We start from the raw sequence: 24,365 nt of genomic DNA, 5'->3' as shown, positions 1-24,365 counted from the left end.
GTTCAGTGGGTTGTGTAGGCTTCCTGGTGGAGGGTACTAGTGCCTGTGTTCTGGTGGATGAGGCTGGATCTTGTCTTTCTGGTGGGCAGGTCCACGTCTGGTGGTGTGTTTTGGGGTGTCTGTAGACTTATTATGATTTTGGGCAGCCTCTCTGCTAATGGGTGGGGTTGTGTTCCTGTCTTGGTAGTTGTTTGGCATAGGATGTCCAGCACTGTAGCTTGCTGGTCGTTGAGTGAAGCTGGGTGCTGGCCTTGAGATGGAGATCTCTCGGAGATTTTTGCTGTTTGATATTATGTGCAGCTGGGAGGCCTCTTGTGGACCAGTGTCCTGAAGTTGGCTCTCCCACCTCAGAGGCACAGCACTGACTCCTGGCTGCAGCACCAAGAGCCTTTCATCCACAGGGCTCCTTAATTTGGGATGATTCGTTGTCTATTCAGGTATTCCACAGATGCAGGTACATCAAGTTGATTGTGGAGCTTTAATCCGCTGCTCCTCAGGCTGCTGGGAGAGATTTCCCTTTCTCTTCTTTGTTCTCACAGTTCCCAGGGGCTCAGCTTTGGATTTGGCCCCGCCTGTGCGTGTAGGTCGCCGGAGGGCGTCTGTTCTTTGCTCAGACAGGACGGGGTTAAAGGAGCCGCTGACTCGGGGGCTCCGGCTCACTCAGGCCGGGGGGGAGGGAGGGGCACGGAGTGCGGGGCGGGCCTGCCGCGGCAGAGGCCGGCATGACGTTGCAGCCTGAGGCGCGCAGTGCGTTCTCCCGGGGGAGTTGTCCCTGGATCCTGGGACCCTGGCAGTGGCGGGCTGCACAGGCTCCCCGGAAGGGCGTGTGGCTAGTGACCTGTGTTCGCACACAGGCCTCCTGTGGCGGCAGCAGCGGCCTTAGCGTCTCATGTCTGTCTCTGGGCTCCGCACTTTTAGCCGCGGCTCGCGCCCGTCCCCGGAGCTCTCTCAAGCAGCGTTCTTAATCCCCTCTCCTCGTGCACCAGGAAACAAAGAGGGACGTAAAAGTCTCTTGCCTCTTCGTCAGGTCCAGACCCCTCCCCGGACTCTCTCCGGCCAGCCGCGGCGCACCAACGCCCTGCAGGCTGTGTTCACGCCGCCAACCTCAGTCCTCTCCCGGCGCTCCGACAAAAGCTGGAGCCTCAGCTCCCAGTCCCGCCCGCCCCGGCGGGGGAGCAGACAAGCCTCTCGGCTGGTGAGTGCCGGTCGGCCCGATCCTCTGCGCTGGAATCTGTCCGCTTTGCCCTCCGCACCCCTGTTGCTGTGCTCTCCTCCGCGGCTCCCAAGCTCCCCACTCCGCCTCCCGAAGTCTCCACCCGCGAAGGGGCTTCCTAGTGTGTGGACACTTTTCCTCCTTCACAGCTCTTTCCCGCTGGTGCAGGACCCGTCCCTATCCTTTTGTCTCTGTTTAGTTTTTTCTTTTGCCCTAACCAGGTACGTGGGGGGTTCCTTGCCTTTTGGGAGGTCTGAGGTCTTCTGCCAGCGTTCAATAGGTGCTCCGTAGGAGTTGTTCCACGCGTAGATGTATTTCTGGTGTATCTGTGGGGAGGAAGGTGATCTCCGCGTCTTACTCTTCCGCCATCTTCCCGGAAGTCCCCTCTAGTTGTTTTAAATGTAGGGTTAGATTGTTTCTTTGAGACTTTTCTTGTTTCTTGAGGTGAGATTGTATTGCTATAAACTTCCCTGTTAGAACTGCTTTTGCTGTGTCCCATCAGTTTTGGGTTGTCGTGGTTTCATTGTCATTTGTTTCTATGTATTTTTTAATTTCTTCTTTGATTTCTTCAGTGATCTCTTGGTTATTTAGTAGCGCACTGTTTAGCCTCCATGTATTTGTGGTTTTTTACAGTTTTTTTCCTGTAAACTGATTTCCAGTTTCATAGCATTGTGGTCAGAAAAGATGCTTGATATGATTTCAATTTTCTTAAATTTTCTAAGGCTTGATTTATGACCCAGGATGTGATCTATCCTGGAGAATGTTCCATGTGCACTTGAGAAGAAAGTGTATTCTGCCACTTTTGGGTGGAATGTTCTATAAATATCAATTAGATCTATCTGGTCTATTGTGTCATTTAAAGCTTGTGTTTCTTTATTTATTTTCTGTTTGTATGATCTGTCCGTTGGTGTAAGTGGGGTGTTAAAGTCCCCTACTATTATTGTGTTACTGTCGATTTCTTCTTTCATGATTGTTAGCATTCGCCTTATGTATTGAGGTGCTCCTATGTTGGGTGCATAAACATTTATAATTGTTATATCTTCTTCTTGGGTTGATCCTTTGATCATTATATAGTGTCCCTCCTTACCTCTTGTAACAGTCTTTATTTTAAAGTCTGTTTTATCTGATATGACTATTGCTATTCCAGTTTTCTTTTGATTTCCATTTGCATGGAATATCTTTTTCCATCCCCTCACTTTCAGTCTGTATGTGTCCCTAGGTCTGAAGTGGGTCTCTTGTACACAGCATATAGATGGGTCTTGTTTTTGTAACCATTCAGCCAGTCTGTGTCTTTTGGTTGGGGTATTTAGTCCATTTACATTCAAGGTTATTATCAATATGTGTATTCCTATTACCATTTTCTTAGTTGTTTTGGGTTTGTTTTTGTGGGTCTTTTTCTTCTCTTGTGTTTCCCGGCTTAGAGAAGTTTCTTTAGCATTTCTTGTAAAGCTGGTTTGGTGGTGCTGAATTCTCTTAGTTTTTGCTTGTCTGAAAAGCTTTTGACTCCTCCATCGAGTATGAATGAGATCCTTGCTGGGTAGAGTAATCTTGGTTGTAGGTTTTTCTCTTTCATCACCTTAAGTGTATCCTGCCACTCCCTTCTGGCCTGCAGAGTTTCCACTGAAAAATCAGCTGATAACCTTATGGGGATTCCTTTGTATGGTATTTTTTGTCTTTCCCTTGCTGCTTTTAATATTTTTTCTTGGAATTTAATTTTTGTTATTTTGATTAATATGTGTCTTGGTGTGTTTTTCCTAGGGTTTATCCTGTATGGGACTCTCTGTGCTTCCTGGCCTTGGGTGACTATTTCCTTTCCCACGTTAGGGACGTTTTCAACTATAATGTCTTCAAATATTTTCTCAGATCCTTTCTTTTTCTCTTCTTCTTCTGGGACCCCTATAATTCGAATGTTGGCACATTTAGTGTTGTCCCATGGGTCTCTGAGACTGTCCTCAATTCTTTTCATTCTTTTTTCTTTATTCTGCTCCTCGGCAGTTATTTCCACCATTCTGTCTTCCAGCTCGCTTATTTGTCTTCTGTTTCAGTTATTCTGTTACTGATTCTTTCTAGTGTATTTTTCATTTCAGTTATTGTGTTCTTCATATCTGTTTTTTTGTTCTTTAGTTCTTCTAGATCTTTGATAAACATTTCTTATATTTTCTCAATCCATGCCTCCATTCTATTTCTGAGATTCTGGATCATCTTTACTATCATTACTCTGAATTCTTTTTCATGTAGATTGCCTATTTCCTCTTCCTTTATTTGGTCTTGTAGGTTTTTACCCTGCTCCTTCATCTGTGACATATTTTTTTTGCCATCTCTCTCTTTTTTTTTTTTAATGAGTGGGGCTGTGTTCCTGTCTTACTGGTTGTTTGGCCTGAGGTTTCCTACACTGGGGTTTGTAGGCTGTTGGGTAGGGCTGGGTCTTGGTGCTGAGATGAGGACCTCCATGAGACCTCACTCTGATGAATATTCCCTGGCGTCTGAGGTTCTCTGTTAGTCCAGTGGTTCAGACTCGGAGCTCCCACTGCAGGAGCTCTGGTCCGACAAGGGGCTCGTGAACCAAGATCCCGCAAGGCATCTGAGGCAGCAAAAAAACCCAAAAAACAAAAAAAACAATAAAAAAATAGCAAAGTAAAAAATAAAATTAGACTAGGAAACTAACAGGTATGTTAGGAAGAATATAAAAATAAAAATATAGCTGAATCGACAACCGGAAGGTACATTAGTACCACAATAGTAAAAAAGAGGAGGAGGGAAAAGAAAAAAAGGGGGCGGGGGGAGGCCTTGGCTGTGGAGGGCGGGGCCTAAGCAGGGGCAAGCTTTGGGTGGTGGGCGGGGTCAATGCTCAGGACCCACAGGGCTGGAAAAGGCCCTGGGGGCTGTGGGCAGTGGGGCTTGAGCTCAAGGAACAAAGGGGCCCAGGCGTGCCCCCCATCCCTGGTCTCAGAGGGCAGGGGATCTCACCTGGGAGCCCAGCAGGCTTTCTGGGCTCCAGTGGGCGGGGCAAACACCCTCCTCTCCTCTCCGGCTCCTGCGGTCTGGGGGGGCCCCTTCCACCTGCCTCTCCTGATCTGCCCGGCCTCCATCCTGTGCCCCCAGGACCCACGCAGCCTGGAGGGCACTTTGGAGGGCAGGGGATCGGCCTGGGAGCTCACCCATTGTTTAAATTTTTGGTTTATTTTTCAAAAATATAAAATTATACATATTTAGGTGTTCAATGTGATGTTTTGATATACGTATGCATTATGAAATGATTACCACAATGAAACTAAAAAAAATGCCTTTTAATAGCTTGTATGCCATTTACCTGAAAGGGCTGTAGTCTCTAAATGAAGCTCAGAGCAAGAAAAGGGAGAGTCTCCTAGTGGTTCAAGTTCTGTCTTCAGCCTGGGGGCAGACAGGTCTCCAAAGAGTGGTATTCAGATTGAATCCGTTAAACCACAGCCTTCCATTGTGAATGTCTCATCCACGGAAGTCAAGCCAGAAATACTCTGTCGTGTAGCTGCAGTACTTTAAACCCAGTGCGTGCCACCCAATGGTCTCAAAGCAATTCTGGCTCGTTGGTAGGAAGGGGCATTGCTCACACACCAGGACTCCACTTTTAACCCTGCGTGGATCAAGTGATTGATTTCGTCCTTTTGTTTTGGCACTGATAAGCTTTCTTAATGAAAAACTATTGAGGAGAAATCTAAACTCATATTACCTGCATCGCACTGTATAGTTTTCTGGGGAAGATATAAGAAATCTCAGTCTGAGTCCCTGGTCTCCAGAACTTTGTCATCTAACTCCGTTTATCTACAGAGAGGTTGGCTTAATGTCTTTTTCTTTGTTCTGTTGTTAAGATATAGATGAGTAATGGTGTGATCAAAAGATAATCTCTGTGGCTATCTAAAAAGATAGATCTGTAGCTAATTCATAATCTTGAATAATCTGTGATGACAAGATACAGAAACAAAAACGCCCTGAATAAAAAAATACCACTGTTAGGAGTGATTTCGTTTGAAGTCTTTAAAAATGTACTTCCAATTTCTTTAAATAATTTATTATGAAATATTTGAGACAGAACTACAGAAAGACTCATAAGGAGCACCTGTGTACCCACCACCCAGCTAAAGAAAGGAAGCACGACAGCTGGAGTTGCAGCCTGCTGTGTACACCCCGCCCTGTTGTGCAGCTTCCCCTTCCTAGAAGCCACTGATCCTGAACTCCCTGTGCTCTGTGTAGAGATGTAAAGAGTCCCAGTCATGGGACCAAGTTTCCCCATTACTTACAGAATAAAATTTTCATCTTTAGCTTGGTATTCAGAAGACTGTACGTTCTGGTTCAGATCTCCTCCGGTCCGCCTGCACCCCTCACCGTCTCTAGGTGCAGCCTGGGTGTGCCGGCACCCTGCCAGGTGCACCCTTACTGGCCTCAGATGCTGCTGCTTCCATTCCTTTGTTCCTCTCTTCATGAACCTTCTCTGCTGAAACCACACCTAATGAATGCTACTACTGCCTGCAGTTGACAGTTCTTTAAAATAGACTGTATTTTCATAATATCTGCATTATGTCTCATCACAGTTATTGTATGCACGCCTGTCTCTTCCACTGCACTGTAGACTCTTTGAAGGACGCCGTACCTTATGAACAGTGTTTCAGATGTTGTGAGCAGTCAGTAAAAACTCAGGAGGATACTGATCATTGCTTTACTTTATGACCATTAACCTGCCCTGCGCTCAACTGCTTTATGGACATGTGCTGTTTATGGCCTCTGAGACTCCTAAGAGAAGTCTAATAGTTGTTAATCATGGGTGGGACTATTCATGACATCACGTATTTGTCAATTTTTTGACATTGTCATATTTTGTATGTTACAGTAGTACATGTTTTAAAATATCAAAGTAATGTCTCTCTTTATTTTATCTTTTAGATATTGCTGTATGGAGATTTGCCAAAAAACAAAGAAAATATAATATATTTGGCAAATCATCAAAGCACAGGTTTGTATTTCATTTGCATGAAACAGGTTTCTCTACGCACAGTAGGAAAGTAATTCAAAGTAATGTTCTGATATTTTTAAATGGATTTGTTGTTGTTGGTAAAACATGAATTTTCAATGCAGATATTATATGTGACCTCGTATTTTTGTGATTTTAGTTTTTTGGAAAATCAGGAATGTGAAAGCTATGAATTTTCCTTTTCCCTCTGCTGGGTGTATATAAGCTATTTTCTTTCCTTTTTTTCTCTTTCTTTGAATATTCTTCGTTTTTAAGTTTTGTTCTTGGAAGTGGAATTTGTGGATCATACTGTATAAACATTTTATATTTTTGATTGTTAAGCTGCAGAAAGGTTGTACTGATTTGTGAGTACTCATTTCCTTAAACACAGTATTAATTACTAATGCCTGCAGTTCCTTTTGCTTCTTCAAATGTTTGGGTTTAATTATATCTTGCTCTTCTATCAGAGGAATCACAGAAGACTCTGCTCTCCAGTGTAGCGCAGTATATACGTTAAATTAGCTCAAGGTACTTAAAAAGAACACTTTTTATATTGAAATAATTGTAGATTCATAAGGATTTACAAAAATACTATGTAGAGTCCATTGACTCCACCAAGTCTGTCCCAATGACGGCATCTTATACAGTAACCAAACTAAGAAATTAACAGTGGTTAAGGTACTTTTCAGTTCTCCAAATAATTCAGTCCAAGAAACATTCCACTTCATATTTTTTCAAAGCTGTAACTGCTTTTGATACACACTTCCTAAATTCTATTTTTATTACTTTAAAAAATGTATTACCCGGAAGTTCAAAGCTAAAAACAAGCTAATGAATGATAACACCTGATTGAGAAATCACTAATGCCTGTGGCTGTCCTTTATCTTCCTCCTGTCAGCTGTGTTTCTTCACGGTTACTTTTATTACTACATATACCTTCTGGAAGGTAAAGAAAGGTAAAGAAGTTGAGGTGCATCTTTCTCAACTTACCTTGTTACTGATTACACTCAGTTTTCTAGGTCAAGAGCTGATGCTCTGAAGGGTGAATAGGAATTTGATGTATCTGTATTTCCCTGGCTTTATTACCATGACTGCTAAGACTATTTGATTTAATTACATTTGACTTTAGCAAAGCAACCAGCCCTGTGGTCAGGGTCTACTTCTAACTCTGACCTATAAAGCAGCCTGACTTCCTCTTTATTTTGACTGTTTCTCCAGTCATATCGGGCTTTTTACTGCTAACACAGTCTTGCTATTCCTGTTCTGCTGCTGATGGCATATGTCTACCAGGGTTCCAATATCCAAATAAAAAGGATTTGTGGGTCTAGGGCAGGGAGTGGCTCATGATAGCCCAATTTCCTTTATATTGAGCCCCTGGTTAATTTCATTTAGAGTTTTCTTTCTGTTTAAAGAATTCTCTCTTAAAATTCCTTGTTCAGGTTCCATGCCAACTTTCCTTTTTCCAGGTTTCAATGGAAATAGTGTTCTGCTAACAGAGCTTTGGTACTAGCACAAACCTGTGGAATAAGTACTCCCTGAACATTCCTGGAGGTGGGAGTAGTAGCAATAAAAATAATAATACAAAAATTATAGCCACTGCTGTCATTTGTCTGCTTACTATGTGTTGGCCTTTATATCCATTACTTCAGAGTGAGGACTTCTGGGAAAACATTTGGAAGGACACAGAGTTTTCACGATTCTGTGCTTGGACCTGGAAGGGTAAAATGGGAAGTGTGAGCTCCTTAGGCAGCCCACGGCTGACGTGAAAACGTTACCTGTCTCATCACAGAGAACCAGTCTGCATTCCCGTCCTCTCACCCGACCTCTGAGTGCCTGGACTTTTAGTACCAGCCCCATACCAGTCCGTCATTAGGGGTTAAGAAGGTTGCTTTTTGAATGCTTTAAAAAATCCATAATTTAGGAACATAACTAGATAGTGACTTTAAATTACTTTAGAATTATAGGCTTCCGTTAGAATATGATAGAAGATACGTAGCCTTTTCCCAGAAAAATGGGCACATAAAACTTTGCCTAGAGTTTGAGGTTCCAGAGGTCCCTAAAGCTTATCCAGGGACATGGCTCGTTGGCCTGCTATGTCTAGGTACCGCTTTTAAAACCCTTTTGAGGTATTAAAAACCACAACCGAGTAATCTGAAAATGTCAGTAGGAGAAAGAACACGTCAAGGACTGCTGTTCAGCTTAGGCTTCCTTGCTCTCCCTCTGCGAGGCCTGCCAGAATACAAGAGTCTTTCCCTGGCCGGGCAGCCAAAGAATTGGCATTTGAATTCGCCCCTCTGGTCCCCTGTTTTCACTTGATGTGCCCTTGCTGTCTCTGCATTCTTAGTCTCTGTTAACTTATTTATCTCCAGAGTCAGCAAGGCTGCAGTGACCACTATTCCTTCCTCTCGGCCTTCTTTAGCTCTCTGCTTTGGACACTCTGTACCTTTTTAATCTCACGAAGGTTCCCTTTTCTTGGTTTAGGTGACATTTGTCTTGACTAACAACATGTATGGGGAGGCCTGGGCTGTGGAGTCAGAGCCCAATTCATAAGCTGTTCTGCAATAGGCTGTGTGACTGTGGGCAAATGACTTAGCCTCCCTGAGCCTTATTGGTCAGGTGTGAGTCATCTACTGGTCAAGGCTTTTAGGCAGTTTCCATAGGCTAGCTCGTAATCTCACAGAGAGCCCGGCTCACACGGGCAGCGAACAGTAGGGGTGGTGATGATGACAGCTAATCCCGAGGGCACGCCGGATCCGTGTTGGGCGAGTGCTCACATGCAGGATCTCCTTCAGACCGCGCTATGCCCTTATGCGTTGGGAGCTGTTGTCACCTGATAACACAGATGAAAAAGCTGTCATCTTCTCTTGCTGCCTCTCCTCACTGCCCTCCCCTCCTCACTTCCCAGTTAATGGGAACAACGGCTTGGGCCGGATCACCATAGAAGAATTCTTACGCAGCTGCATTTCTTGATCTCATGCCAGAACACAAAATGTGTGAATAGTTATTATAAAGGTAATACATTAGCATCTCAGCCGTCAGTAACTCAGCTGTAGTCTAGTGTCTCCTATCTGAAACCTAGTTGAGAATTTAAAAAAGTAAAAAAGATAATTGAGTAGCAAAAAATGATGGCACAAAGCTTGTGTCTCTTGACTGCTAAATTAGTTCTTAAAATTTTTCCACTAAATATTTCAGAAATCTAAGGGTATAGCCAGGACAGTCCGTTACAACATGACATACTTTGTAAATTTTACACTTTCTCTTAAAAGTTATTGGAAGATGTATCCTAGCCTACCATATAACCATGTGTGTTTTAATATAAAAATGAATTTTCAAATTCTTCCACATTTTAAAAAATGATTGTTTCAGGAAAAGATACCAAATCTTGTTTTTAGCCTTGTATCCCAAATATGTTCCAGAATATACTGTAGCCTGGAAACCATACGCTAAGTTCTCTGAATTTATTCTGAGTCTGTTTACTTTTACATTAGGTATAGTTATAACATTAGCTTGATTATTTAGTTCCCAAGACATGGTTGGAAAGAAATGTGTTTATCAGTGACTGTTTAATTGATCTGAATTACAGGGAAGGGGATAGGGAGAGGGCTTCAATAGGGAGGTACATACTTTAGAGAAAAGTGATAATTGATAGTTCCATAGAGTAGGCGTCACCAACTGGTAGACACCACTGCTGGGGATCATTTACTACAGGGGAAAATCTTTGCATCACTCTATTTAAAGGAGCCATAATAGGAATTACAGATGTAATCATTGTACCTCTTAAATCATCAAGAAAGAGTTAATTATGAATGATAAAAAAGATTAAAAAGAAAGATTTATAATAATTGATAAAACATTTTTGCAAAAGGATAATTTTTAATGTTTAACTTGGCTAATATACTTCTTTAGGATATTCTGTCCAGTATGGTGCATTGCCTAAAGAATATCACACAGCTAAGAGTTAATCTTCCTGTAATCCTGTGGAAAACTGTCCCTTTTGGTTGAAATTTTATTGTTAACGGAGTAACAATATAACAAAATCTTGGTTTTTATTTCCTACCGGGTTTTTATTAAAAAAAAAAAAATTTCCTCTCGAATTTGCTCCTTTTGTTTTCATTTCCCTGGCCCTGAATACACTTGTGATCCGATGACTGAATCCTTTCACAGATTCTTATTAATTTTTTTTCAAGTATCCCATCTTCCAGTTCATCTGTAGATACGAGAAAAGTCTCCCTCACATTTCTCTTTTTTTTTTTTTTTTTGTCGTATGCGGGCCTCTCACTGCTGTGGGCCCTCCCGTTGCGGAGCACAGGCGCCGGACGCGCAGGCCCAGCGGCCATGGCTCACGGGCCCAGCCGCTCCACGGCATGTGGGATCTTCCCGGACCGTGGCACGAACCCGTATCCCCTGCATTGGCAGGCGGACTCTCAACCACTGCGCCACCAGGGAAGCCCTCACATTTCATTTTTATCATTTTCATTCTTATGAAGAAAGAGGGTAGTTGGCAGCCATTTATTTTCAAATCCAGATCTCTCTGGTCCTCCAGACCCTTTACCATTTGCTGGCTTAACTTCATTTTATTTCCTCTTGATCTCTTTAAATCATCTCTTCTGTTTGCCATCTTCTGTACAGTTTGCTGGTCTCCGCTTCTTTGCTTTGGCAGGAAGGCTAGTCCCAAGGAAGGGCTACTTCTGTTCAGAATTTGCTCTGCTTGAAAGATCAATTAACAACCTGTTTCTTCCTATAGGTTTTTTGAGTTCTTTGTTGGCACCTCACTTGTGCCTTCTTATTTTTGTTTTTTTTGAACTTTTAGTCATAACATATCTATGGAATTAGAGTCATTAGCAGCCTGGCTACGTGTCCTTTGATTATGTAAAGAACACATATGTGCCCAGCATAGTTGTAAGCTTTGAGAGATCTTTGTTTTGAATTCCATTATAACCTATTATTGTGTCCTGAAAGTCATTGGTCAAGATAAAATGTCCGGGCTTCCCTGGTGGCGCAGTGGTTGGGAGTCCGCCTGCTGATGCAGGGGACACAGATTCGTGCCCCGGTCCGGGAAGATCCCACATGCCGCGGAGCGGCTGGGCCCGTGAGCCATGGCCGCTGAGCCTGCGCGTCCGGAGCCTGTGCTCCGCAACAGGAGAGGCCACGGCAGTGAGAGGCCCGCGTACCGCAAAAAAAAAAAAAAAAGATAAAATGTCCTTGCCTCTTGTTGAACATATTGGTATATACAGAATATTTACTTGCACATGACAGCTTCATTTAGCCATTTTTTTGCTTATAATTTCATGTTTTCTAGACGTCAAGAATGAGAGAAGCCTATTTTATTTTGTTCATGCTGCTTTTGGATTACTCTGATGGTTTGTGACTTTTGCATTTTATCCCTGAGACGAGAAGCTTTTCAAGAACCGTAAAAACAAAAAAAACAAAAACCAACTAAAAAACTCCACAGAATTTATATTTTGCAAATGTCTGAGGTTGTTTTAAAGTAATTTAACAATTCCAACCCTAATATTTTTCAAAGCATATCCTCATACAGTCTTGTGAAGAGGCATTTTGTGTTTCTGTGGAGGGGATGCTGGCGTTCAGCCAGGGCCGCTTATGCACTAATTGATTCTGTCTTTGCAGTTGACTGGATCGTTGCTGATATGTTGGCCATCAGGCAGAACGCTCTCGGACACGTGCGCTATGTGCTGAAAGATGGGCTCAAATGGCTTCCATTGTATGGGTGTTATTTTTCTCAGGTAACTTTCCCATGCTTCTTTCTTTACATATATGTAGCTTATGAAAATTTTAGATTTTAAAATTTTACATACATTTAATATGAATGTATGAGGTTTTTTGGTTTATTTTTATGGGTTTAATAGCTTATTCTAAATTAACATGATTTTGTCTGGCATTTTTAATGGTGTGTGTTTATATATATATATATGTTACCCAGATTGTTAAATTAAATAGAAAAAAATGCCAATGTACAAAAACCAAATAAATAGAAAAATTTAAAGACCTAGAACTTGATGGACACTTACCTTAAGAAACTAAAAAGTAATTATCTGTAGGATATAAAAAAACAGTGAGCTATATATGTAAAGTGCCTAGCATGAGTGTCAAGTACATAATAAATATTCAATATATGTTACTTTATGCAAATCCTTTAAAATTACATAATAACCATCAGGTCATGGAACTATATAACAGGCTCTTTGATATTCAGAAGGGGATTACTAGCATTTTTCTATGCCTTTTCTGAATATATTATTTGATATGTAATTTTCTAAATATTAAGAATGAAATTTGTATGGAAGACAGACTTGTTAATAAGACTTTAATAATCGATTAAAGAAGAAAAGCTAAAGTTATGGTGAGCTCTGAAAATATATAAATCTGAAAGTCATCCGCTGGACACAAGACAGTGGTACCACCGATCCGTGCTGCCCCAAGTCCCATGATCAGTGACCCTGTGGTGTTGGAGGTTAGTGTACTTACTGCCCGTCTCCTTTCCTCTTTTCCTGAGTCTTTTAAAGGGAAATAAAATTCATATATATTTTGACAAAAAGTATTTTAAACTACTGGGTGCATGTATAAACGGGAATAGATTAATAAGTAGTGGAATTTATGCCACGAAGTAAAATTTTCTTTTAAAAGGATTTTTTTTTTACAGTTTGTATGAAACAGAAATAATGCTATTCAAAAATAGTTATTTACAAGCAAAATACGAGGAAACAGACTCTCCAGTTTTATATTTCTTATAATTATTGTATTTATAAAATATTAAGTATTTTATATGTGTAGAAAAATGCATATTAATATATAGACATTCAGAAAACTAAATATTTCCAAACTGCCAACTTGTGAGCATTATAAGGTGCAGATTAACTGTAGCATTCAGAACAGAGATCTCTTTGCTCCCTCATCCCAACCAAAAGCAGGTGTTTTGGGAACCTTACTGTTGGGTTAAATTAAAAAATAAATAAATAAAAAGGGCAATAGCGAGCTTTTGCTCATTTAAGCCCTGTGAGTATAACTAGAGATATGTATGACAGCTGTGATTGACCTCCACTCTCTTTCCTCCACTCTGCTTTCGTTTCTGGCTATCTTTATTATAACACTTATCAATTTTCTTTATATCACACACGTATACATATTTTGCTTCCTCACTAATCAGGGAGTTCCTAAGGAAAGATACCTGGTCTTCACTTCCGTGGCTTCCATATACCTGGGAAAGAACTCAGATGTTTTTTAATTAAAACAGACTTTAAGGGACTTCCCTGGTGGCGCAGTGGTTGGGAATCCGCCTGCCAGTGCAGGGGACATGGGTTTGATCTCTGGTCTGGGAAGATCCCACATGCCGCGGAGCAACTAAGCCCATGCGCCACAACTACTGAGCCCACGAGCCACAACTACTGAAGCCTGTGCGCCTAGAGCCTGTGCTCCGCAACAAGAGAAGGCACTGCAATGAGAAGCCTGCGCACCGCAGCGAAGAGTAGCCCCCGCTCACCGCAACTAGAGAAAGCCTGCATGCAGCAATGAAGACCCAACACAGCCAAAAATAAATAAATAAATATATATATTAAAAAAAAGAACAAAAGATGCTCCTAGTTCTCTAAAAAAAAAAAAAAAACTTCAATAAGCAAATTAAATGACTGGGAAGAAATAGTATGTGAAGAACAGATGTCATGGCATTGAAAGCTTGGGAAAGTTTCACACTGCAATATATGCATTCTTTGGCTTTAATTCTAAAGAGTTAGTGAAGAATGAATTTATTCTCATCAGTCCTCTTAGTTTGGGTAAATAGTGACATACATTCTGTAGAGCATTTTGAGTTTCTTCTCTGTACTCAGGCAAGCCAGTTCATATGTGGAAGGAACCATGACCAGAATCTAAGACCATCCTTCCTCTCCTCTTTATCCTATCCCCTCCTTGCTTCTCTTTATTTCCTTTGACTCATATTCTTGATTAAGACAAAATCAAATTCATCCAGTCGGTTAATTTTACAGATGCGTTCAAATTAGTAGAAAGGAGTACAAAAAAATAGCTGACCTGATGCAAAGTTTCAATGAAGTGCACTTATGAGGTTTAATTAAGGTTACCTTAATTTTTATGAAGGTGCCTGTATTAGCCTGCTAGGGCTCTCATAATAAAGTATCACACTTTGTGGCTTAAACAACAGAAATTTATTTGCTCACAGTTCTGGAGGCTGGAAGTCCAAGATCAAGTCCTGGTGTCAGCAGGGTTGGTTTCTCTTGAGGTCTCTTTCTTTGGCTTGTAGACAGCTGCCTTCTCCCTGTGTCTCTCCTTTGCATGCACTTGTCTGTGTCCTAATCTCTCCTTATAAGGCTCCATTCCTGTTGGATCAGGGCCCACTCTTATGACCTCATTTATTTTCCTAAAAGCCCCATCTCCAAATACAGTCACATTGGGGGTTAGGGCTTTAACATAAGAATCTCGGGGGGGAGAACAGAATTCGGTCAATGACAGTACGACATAAATATGTAGCAGGGTCAGTTTCTAAAATTTCGAAGATAGTATTTGTTGAAAGGAGAATTTTTAGTTATTCCATAATAAGTCATTGGAGAAATTGAGAGCTAAGATCCATCTGATTGAATTTTTGATTTTAAAAAAATGTATTTTTAAGAAAGAAAGCATTTTTAACTGCCAAGAGAACTAAATATTCATGTGTTTTCCAGTAAAATGTCGCACACAGTTTTATTTGAATTGTATTAAAAACGTAGGAAAATTTTCAGCTAGTGTTCTCTAGATGCTAACAGATGAATGTATTAAATATAATTTAATTCCTAAAATGTAATTTTATTCTTCACTCTTTGGGAATAAAGTTAACCCTTTTGATGACTGGCCGTTGGATATTTTAATAGTAAATACGTTTTTCCCCTCTTTTTTTCCTTTTTTTTCTTTTTTATGTGGCAGCATGGAGGGATCTATGTAAAGAGAAGTGCCAAATTCAATGAAAAGGAGATGAGAAAAAAGCTGCAGAGCTACATCAATGCAGGAGCTCCAGTAAGATTACGCTCATTTTCATTAATTTTCTTATCATCTCTCATTCTTTAACTTAAACATTAAATTAGCATTTAAGAATTGTTTTGAAAATATAGTATCCTGTGTGTAATAAATAATTCAGAGTTTTCAAGGCAACAAAAACCCTCTAAATATAGGTAAGCAGTTATTTTTGGCCACCAGAAAGATTGCGGCAGGCGATTGGATCCTTTGCTGGTAGTTGTCAGTATTGACCTTAAAGAGGAGTAACAACATTTGCTGTCTTCAGTCTATAAATAGAAAACAGAACTGCGCTTGTAACCTTAGCTTCAGGCACTTCAGAGCTCCTCCAACTCCGCTTCTTCAGTCACATGGAGTTTTAGAACAGCTGTTTTCTGTCGGTATAAATTTGGATTTCTTGTATCTGTTGAGTTATTTGAAAAGTCAGGAAAAGTATGAACATCTACAAATGAAGAATCATTGAGTGTAAATGTTACTTATAAAACCTTGCTCCGCCCAGAAGGAATCTCAATATTCTCTTTGAAGAATGCCGATTGCTGCCCTATAGCTTTTCCCCGGCGCTCTCCGAGGACAGAGCACCATGACTGCAGTGACCTCCTGAGCTTTATTCCCCAGTGCATGGCATGCTTTTCTGTCCCGGTGCTCAGGGGCTTAGCTCCCAGTTACCGGTTCTTTTCTTCTTTCTTCTTTCCTTCCCGCTCTCCTCCCCCCGCCCAGTTGCCCCCTCTCTCCACCTTCCGCGTCTTCTCTTGCTCATGGTGCCTTCTTTCCTTGTGTGCTTGGTGATCTTTGTCTGCTCCTGATTGTACCTGGAAAATTATTGGCAGAAATCAGCTCAAGCGTAAGATGAAACTGCCTTCCCCCAGAGAACGGTGGCATTTGTTTTAGCTGGGCCCCTCGACTCCCGTCCGGGCCCACCCAGACCAAACGCTGAGCTTGAGGCTGACTGGACCACCCAGGTGACGCAACCAAGGTGGCAAGTGCACGTGAGGCCTGGATTACCTGCTTTACTTTTGCACCAGGAGTGAAGCCCGTGGCGTTCCCTCCACTTCTGGTTCACTCTCACTGTTTCCAACAGGAGGTCTGTGGCCTTTGATTTCGGTTCCCCTCACCTTTTGAATCTCTTAGAACGAAAGTTCTTTTCTGGGCTTACTTCTGCCTTACTGTGTTTGCTTTAATCTTGGTCTTACCATCTTGTCAGCTCTTGGATACTTTTAAGATGATGTTATATCCAGCTTTTTAAGTTGTTTTCAGTAGGAAAGTCAGTTCAAATAACCTAATCTTGGGCCACCGGAGAACTTTTCTGTTTTTCAAGGGCAAGAGTCTAGTGTTTTGATGTTCATGCAGTGATGCTGAATGGCAGGCTCGTGAGGCAGTGCTGTGAGCCGCTGTCACTTCAGGTCACTACAGGTCTGAGGCCGGTTTCTTAGAATCTGGATGAATCGTCTTTTTTTTTTTTTTTTTTTTTTTTGCGGTACGCGGGCCTCTCACTGTTGTGGCCTCTCCTGTTGCGGAGCACAGGCTCCGGACGCGCAGGCTCAGAGGCCATGGCTCACGGGCCCAGCCGCTCCGCGGTATGTGGGATCTTCCCGGACCGGGGCACGAACCCGTGTCCCCTGCATCGGCAGGCGGACTCTCAACCACTGCGCCACCAGGGAAGCCCTTCATTTTTTAATATTAAAGGCTATGAAACATACATAATCTCAGACTCTTCATTATGCTCTTCTGTTTCTGAAAGTTAATCACATAATTGACAGGGTGGAATATATTTATCAAGTCAACTTCCATATGGCTTAATTTTCCTCAAAGAAATCTATGGTTAATCATTAAATTAGCTCTTATTATTCACTACTAGTATTATTTGAGAGACTGCAGAATTTTGTTTCCAAAAATATGTCTGAATTATCAATTACTAAGAAATACATCTTCTCAATAAATATTGCTGAGACAATATTTTTATAAGGTACTTATCAGTTGGGGGTACAAATGAAACATTTATGACAAAAATAACTACTTCATCTATAGAAGTCACTTAGTCAGCATTGGAGCCATGCAGTTTACAGCACAAATATGGAATCTTGTGCTTTGTTTCTTCCCAAATTTAACTCAAGTTCCTTTTCAAATGTGAGGCAACCTAGTGCATAAGAGTATTGGCTTTGATATCAGATTTGAGTTTAAATTCCAGATCTGCCATTTAAACTTTGTTACTTTGTACATCACTTAACTTCTCTAAGCTTTAGTTTCCTTATATGGTAAATTTGTTAATATTTACTTAATTTGGTAGATAAGATTAAATAACATGTTTGAAAATTATGCTTATTGTATTTTCCTATTGCTGCTGTAACAAAGTACCACAAACTTACCAGCTTAAAATAACACAAATATTGGATATAACAGCAAAAGCACAGATAACAAAAACAAAGATAAACAAATGGGACTACATCAAACTAAAAAGTTTCTGCACAGCAAAGGAAATAATCAACAAAATGAAAAAGCAGCCTACAGAATGGGAGAGAATACTTGCAAACCACATATCCTATCCAATAAGGTGTTAATTTCCAAAATATTTGAGGAACTCATGCAACTCACTAGCAAAAAAACAAATAACTCAATTGAAAATGGGCAAGGGACTTGAAAAGACATTTCTCCAAAGAAGACATACAAATAGCCAACAGGTGCATGAAAGGTGCTCAGCATCGCTTATCATCAGGAAAATGCCAGTCACAACCACAGTGAGTTATCACCTCACACCTGTTAGGATGGCTGTTATCACAAAGTCAGAAGATGGAAGTGTTTGTAAAGATATAGAAAAGTTAGCCAATGTTGGTGGGAATATAAGAATTCCATAGTGGTACAGCCATTATGGAAAACAGAATGGAGGTACCTCAAAAGATTAAAAAAGAACTACCGTATGATCGAGCAATCCCACTCCTGGGTATATATCCAAAAAAATAAAATTACTATCTTGAGGAGACATCTGCATTCCCATGTTCATTCACAGCAGCCAAGATATGGAAACAACCTAAGTGTGCGTTGACAGATGAATAGATAAAGAAAATGTGGTGTACACAGACACACACACACACAAAATGGAATTTTTTCAGCCTTAAAAAAGAAGGAAATCCTGTTCTTTGCAACAACATGGATGAACCTCAAGGGCATTATGCTAAGTGAAATACGCTTGACACAGAAAGACAAACACTGCATGGTCTCACTTATATGTGGAATCTAAAAAGGCTGAATTCATAGAACCAGAGGGTAGAGTGGTAGTTCCCAGGGCTGGGAGTTGGGGGAAATGGGGAGATTCAGTTACAAGATGAATAAATTCTGGAGATGTAGTGTACAGTATGGTGACTATACTTAATACTAACATATTGCGTACTTGAAATTTGCTGAAAGAGTAGATTTTAAGTGTTCTACCATAAAAAGAATACGGTAACTATGTGCTGTACACGTATAGTAAGGCATCGCATTGTACACCTTAAATATATACAGTTTTTATTTGTCAATCATACCTCAATAAAGCCAGAAAACAAAATAATACTAATTTATTATCTAAATCATTCTGGAGGCCAGCAGTTCAAAATGGGTCTCACTGGACTAAAGTCAAGGTGGCAGTGCACTGAGGTCCTTAGGGAGATTCCGAGGGAGAATCCATTCTCTTGCCTTTTCCAGTTTCTGGAGGTTTACTGCCCTCCTAGCTCACGACTTCTTTCTGTCTGCAAGGCCAGCAGTGGCCGGTCTGTCTCCTTCGTGCTGGCCATGTCTGTGGTTCTGACTCTTCTGCCTCCCTCTTTCCTGTCCTTGTTATCACGTGATCGCATTGCCCCCACCCCCCCACCTGGCGTTCTGCGATCAGCCCTTACCCTGAGGTCCAGTGGCTGGTAGTCTTAAATCCCCCTTTGCCGTAACCTGCCCTATTCACAGGTTCCGAGCATTAGGAGCTGGACGTTTGGGGGAGGGGCTGTTATTCTGCCTGCCACGCCCGTGTGCATCTGTGTGATTTTATCACTGTTTTCTGATCATACATAGGGCACTTGCATAATTAAATAATATACTCTTTGAGGAAAGAGATACTTTGTATCTTCCACATTTTTGTATTCTTTCCTCTGTAAATGTGCAATGGAATTTTTAATGGGTTGAATGTTTCTGATTATAAATGTAGAAAACTTTGTAAAGAAGTTATACTGTGCTAGATTGGTTTAATTTGGGAGACAGAAGGCAGAGAGGAACCATCTTATTTATATTCTGTGCATCTCAGTATGAAATAGCTTTTTATTTAAAGAGAAAGCAAGTAATTAAAAGATGTCTAGCTAATCAAAACTTATTACGTTCTGAGATATTATTTCTGTATAAATGCGCCTGCTTTGGAACTCTTCAGTAAACTAGTAGAATTTTTAAAAACCAGCGGGAGAGGAAACAATATGTTTGAAGAGCTGCCACACAGGGCTTGATATTCTCACATATTTCCTTTAATCCTCATAGCAACCCTGAGTCTTCATTTGGGAGTGAGAAACTGAGGTTCACTTAAAAAGTAAATTAACTTTTCCTAAGCATGGAGAAAAGGCTGTTTTTAGTAGAAAATCATCAGTTCAATAGTTGGTTACAATTTGAATATATTTTAAACTCTTAAATAGCTCTTTTCTTTTCGAGTAGACTGTTAATGTGAAATATAGCCTGCTAATTTTCCAGTAGGGGCCAAAGTGCGTGTGTTTAAAGTGGTATGTCACATCTTGAATATAGATTTTTCTTATGTGGAAGTTCATCACTAAAGAAAAACAGACTCTGGTTCCTTCCAAATGAAAATTTAGCAGAATAAAAGAGTTATATGAACAGTAGCAAAAATCCTTTGCATAATTTGATTGGTTTGTGACAGTTTGTCAGTTTTTTCCTGTCCTCCTCATTGCTTCCCTGTCCTTGAGCAGGGATTTCACTTATATTTTCCTTAATTGAGAAGCAGGTCCAGAAATGTCAGTCCCTGTGGCCATTCTTCTCTTGCCCTAGTGCTCTACTTTTAGTCCCTCCACTTCCTCTGCTGTCACCTTCTCTATTTCCAGGGGAACTAAAGAAGGGAGCAGCCTTTTGGTCAGCAATTTGAAAGCCGTAGCAAAGAAGTTATCAGATGAGAACACCTCTGTTGTCCTGGGCTCTCATTCCTGAGAGAAGCAGAACTGCTTTGTCTCATGGCCTTTGGAGGGAGTTATTGAGAAGGCAACACACCAAGCTGGTGGCAGGGAAGGCAGGTCCCCTCGGTCAGGGTGATTAGCTACTCATGTCACGTTGTTCTTCTTCCCACCAGATGCACCATTGCAGATTTCTAAAGCAGATCTGTTTTCACTGTAACAGCAAATTGCAACGTTATTTTGCACCAGGCACCGTATTGAGTAGATTATATGACTTACCACCTTTTTTTTTTTTTTTCTTAAGAAACAATGAGTTTAATTACTCTGGAAACAGTCACCCCCCAAATGATGCCTGAACCTGAAAGGTACATAAAAATGACCAAAAATATCTTAAAATAATAGAGCTGAAGGTTAATTGTCGTTTTTCCCTCAGAGCAAGTGTGTGTTCAGCTGGACAGTAAATTACAAACCATGTCAAACCATGTTAAGGCAGATGATAAATCTGGTTGCATTTGTTATGACTCCCAGGCAAGTGACCTTGTGGGAGCGGGGCGTTCTTCCTCCCAGCTGTGTGGTCAGTCGGCCCAGGACGGGGCAGCCCTGGAGGCAGCAGGTGGAGACCAGGCCCTGCCTGTCTGGCCACTGCTCGTCCTGCTGACCCTCTGTGACTGAAGTGGACACAGCGCCCTGGCCCTTGTTGACATCACTGATGCACACCCACTGCCCGTCGACCGACTCCTTCCACAGGGTCACCCTGTTGTCTCCCCTTGAGGCGGCCAGGATGTTGGCTGTGATGGGCTGGCTCCCGTGCCATACAACATCACTGAACTTGTGCAGCAGTTTGGGGGACCACGCACTGCCCGAGGCACCATCACAGGCCCAGATGAACACTGGACTATCCTGGGAGCAGCTGGCAATGGTGCTGGTGGGCAGGCCGATGGAGGGGGCCCAGGCCACATCTCAAACCCAGTCAGTGTGCGCTTCCAACTTCTGCCCTTCCTTCCACTGCCGCCCTCCTCCTCCGTCCACGGTTTGATGAGGTTGTCACAGCCAGCTAATGCAAACTTCTTGATGTAGTTGGGCTTCTGCCCAGATGGCTGGTCTGTGAGGCTTCCAGGTCTGACAGCAGGGGCCCAGCAGACGGCATTGCAGCCAATAGTGTGAGCACTGTTGGTCTTCTTCACTTGCCACCGGCCCAACCTGGTGTAAGTCAGCAGAGAAATGGCCCCATCCGAGCTCCCACAGGCTAGGATCGGGCCGTAGTCATGGGGGGCCCAGCACACAGAGTTTACTGAGGAGTCGTGTCCCGTGAGCTCATGCGTCTTCTCCCAGGTGCCATTTTCCTCTTTCCGGTCGTAGGAGCAGGATGCCAGGACATTGCCATGCATGGGGTGGGCCCAGGCCACTCGCCACACAGGACCCTCATGACGCCTGAGGTCGGCGACGAGGATCTTTCCTCCGCTGAGCACGTCGAAGGTCTTGACGGGCCTGTCGTCAGATGAGCAGGTTGCCCGGCGGGTGCCGCGGTGGTCCGCCTGGGCATCTCGCTGCAGAGGGAGGGCTGCTCCAGAAGCCTGCGGAAATCACGCCCTCATGGGGCGTGTCCGCAGTGGTAATGACTGACGCCACGGTCACGGCAGCTCCAGGCCTTGGACATGGCAGGTCCCGGCGGCGTGTCGACTTACCACCTTCTGTCGTTGTAACATCCCAGTGAGGCGTAGGTGCCACTGTTGCTTCATTTTATAGATGAGGAAACTTAGGTGCAGAGAGGAGGAGGTCATCCAGGGCCACAGGGCCTGTGAGGGGAGAGTCGGGATTGAAGTCAGTTATTCATAGTGCTCTGTGCTTTCTCTAGTGACAGTCTTTGTAAATACAATTTTCCATAGAAGACCACCTACTCTGTGGCGTAATGGCCATAAAATAGCTTTATTCATTGTTTAGCCAGTGACCTTAATAATTTAATAATAATTCATTGTGTGACTGTCACATTTTACTTTTTTAATGTAACTTTTATTCTGTGTAATGATTAGTTTCTTTTAAAGTTTGGAACCCATTCGCTGACTTATGGAAGATAGTAATGGGCTTTGGCCTGTTTATTTGTTTATTGAGATGTAATTCACATACTGTGAAGTTCACCATCCTAAAGCACGTCATTCAGTGGTTTTCCACGTGTTGGCCAAGTTGTGCAGCCGTCACCACTATGTAATTCCAGAACATCTTCATCACCCCAAGGAGCCTGTGCCTCTTAGCAGTCGCTCCCTGCTTGCTCCTCTTCCCATCCTGCGCCTAGAAAATCTGTACAACTTGTGTGGTCTAATTTTGCTTCATGCCATTCTTCCACTTCCACATTGAGTTACATTGGCTTTTTCCTAGTCCTGCAGCGCCCCAGCTCTTCCCCACCTGAGAGTCTGCACACAGTGCGTCTTCTGTCTGGTGGCTCCCTCGCTCTCTTTTACTGAAGTACTGTTGGTGAGGTGTGATTGACGTGCAGTAGGCTTCAGACGGTTACTGTGCAGAATTTGATGAGTTTTGGTGTCTGTATACAAACCATTGCCACAGTCGAGATACTGCCCATATCCACAAGCTCCAAAGGTGTCCTTGTGCCTCTTTGTGCCTGTTCCGTCTCAAGGCAGTCACTGAGCTGCTTTCTGTCACTATGGATTAGTTTGTACTTTTTAGAATTTTATATAAATGGAATCATACAGTTTGTACTCTTTGTTTGGGAGTGAGTTTGGCTTCTTCCACTTAGCATAATCATTTTGAGATTCCTCCAGTCATTGTATGTATCCTCCAGTCAATAGCTTGTTTCTTTTTACCGCTGCTGAGCAGCCTTGAATAGAACTGGTGAGGGTGGGCGTCCTTGCCTTGTTCCTTGTCTGCTGGGGAAAGCACCTGTTCTTTTATCATTCTTTAGGCCTTAGACCCATCATCCATTCTAGTTTCCCTCGTGTCATTTTCTTTCATATCACCTTGTTCTTTTTCTTCGTAGTCACATAGTGTGTAATTATATATTTGTATTTGTTTAGTGTACTTTTTTCTCACTTGTCTCCAAAGACCGTATTGTTTTGTTACTCTGTATATAGCACCTGGCACATAATAGGTGTACAAGAAATATTTCTTGAATGAACCCTGCATGAATAGTTCCTTCTTACTTTCTTGCTAACCGTCAGTGTTTTGTTGTTGTTTTTTTTTGCGGTACGCGGGCCTCTCACTGCTGTGGCCTGTCCTGCTGCGGAGCACAGGCTCCAGACGCGCAGGCTCAGCGGCCATGGCTCACGGGCCCAGCCGCTCCACGGCATGTGGGATCTTCCCGGACTGGGGCACGAACCCGTGTCCCCTGCATCAGCAGGCGGACTCCCAACCACTGCGCCACCAGGGAAGCCCCCGTCAGTGTTTTTTAAGTAAAACATCTGAGAGACAGAAAATAATACCACATGAGTTATTAACCATTCCAATCATGAATTGTTTTATTTATAAATGATTGAGTGAAAAGCTAATAACCTTCACTAATTGCTTTCATGGCTTTGAATACAAACTTCACTAATTTAAAATGTTTTCTCATGAGAATGAATTTGTGGTTTTGGGAACTAATTTTAGTATTTTTCTTCTGGTTTTTCCTTCTGGCTCCTGGAACATAATAAGGAATTCTTAATTAAAAAAATTTTTTTACCCAGTTTTCTACATTTTTTGACCACTCTGAGAAGATAACCAAACACAACCTATTAATTTCTAAGTTAGGCAAAGATAGTAGCTTCTAAAAATTATATATGCAGATGGATAAAAAGCTTCTGCATTTGCATGGAAGTTGAAAACACAAAATGGCAGAGCCACCATTATACCAGCTTTTCAGGTTAAACTTTGGAAGAGAATGATCATATGTTTATCTAATGAAAAAATTCAGATTTTCACATAGGTTCATTTATATCTATGTGAAAATCATAGATCATTCAGATAAAAGAATATTTCTGTGCTGGACATCTAGGTAGATGGTCTTACCTGGGATCTGGTAAGGATGGATAAAATGAGCATACTTTTC

General features: G+C 42.1%; 1 protein-coding gene and 1 pseudogene across 3 annotated transcripts in view; one reads left to right on the top strand and one right to left on the bottom strand.

Moving 5' to 3' along the window:
- The window catches only part of AGPAT5 (1-acylglycerol-3-phosphate O-acyltransferase 5), a 69,665-nt gene that overhangs the window by 18,644 nt on the left and 26,656 nt on the right, over nucleotides 1–24,365 (top strand). For both annotated transcript variants that reach the window (XM_082863934.1, XM_082863933.1), the window contains exons 2-4: nucleotides 6,128–6,197; nucleotides 11,823–11,938; nucleotides 15,120–15,209. In XM_082863934.1, coding sequence (XP_082720060.1) covers nucleotides 6,128–6,197; nucleotides 11,823–11,938; nucleotides 15,120–15,209 — 276 coding nt within the window. The remainder of the gene's footprint in view (nucleotides 1–6,127; nucleotides 6,198–11,822; nucleotides 11,939–15,119; nucleotides 15,210–24,365) is intronic.
- LOC309977640 (protein SEC13 homolog) lies at nucleotides 15,869–22,110 on the bottom strand (annotated as a pseudogene). Its single transcript has 3 exons — nucleotides 22,015–22,110; nucleotides 20,867–21,903; nucleotides 15,869–16,015 (listed from the first exon to the last, which is right to left on the bottom strand). The product of its transcript is annotated as a protein SEC13 homolog (transcript).

This window comes from Leucopleurus acutus (assembly GCF_964270905.1).
Source record: "Leucopleurus acutus genome assembly, chromosome: 21".
Taxonomy (NCBI): Eukaryota; Metazoa; Chordata; class Mammalia; order Artiodactyla; family Delphinidae; genus Leucopleurus; species Leucopleurus acutus.
This window is presented reverse-complemented; position numbering and strand designations above follow the sequence as displayed.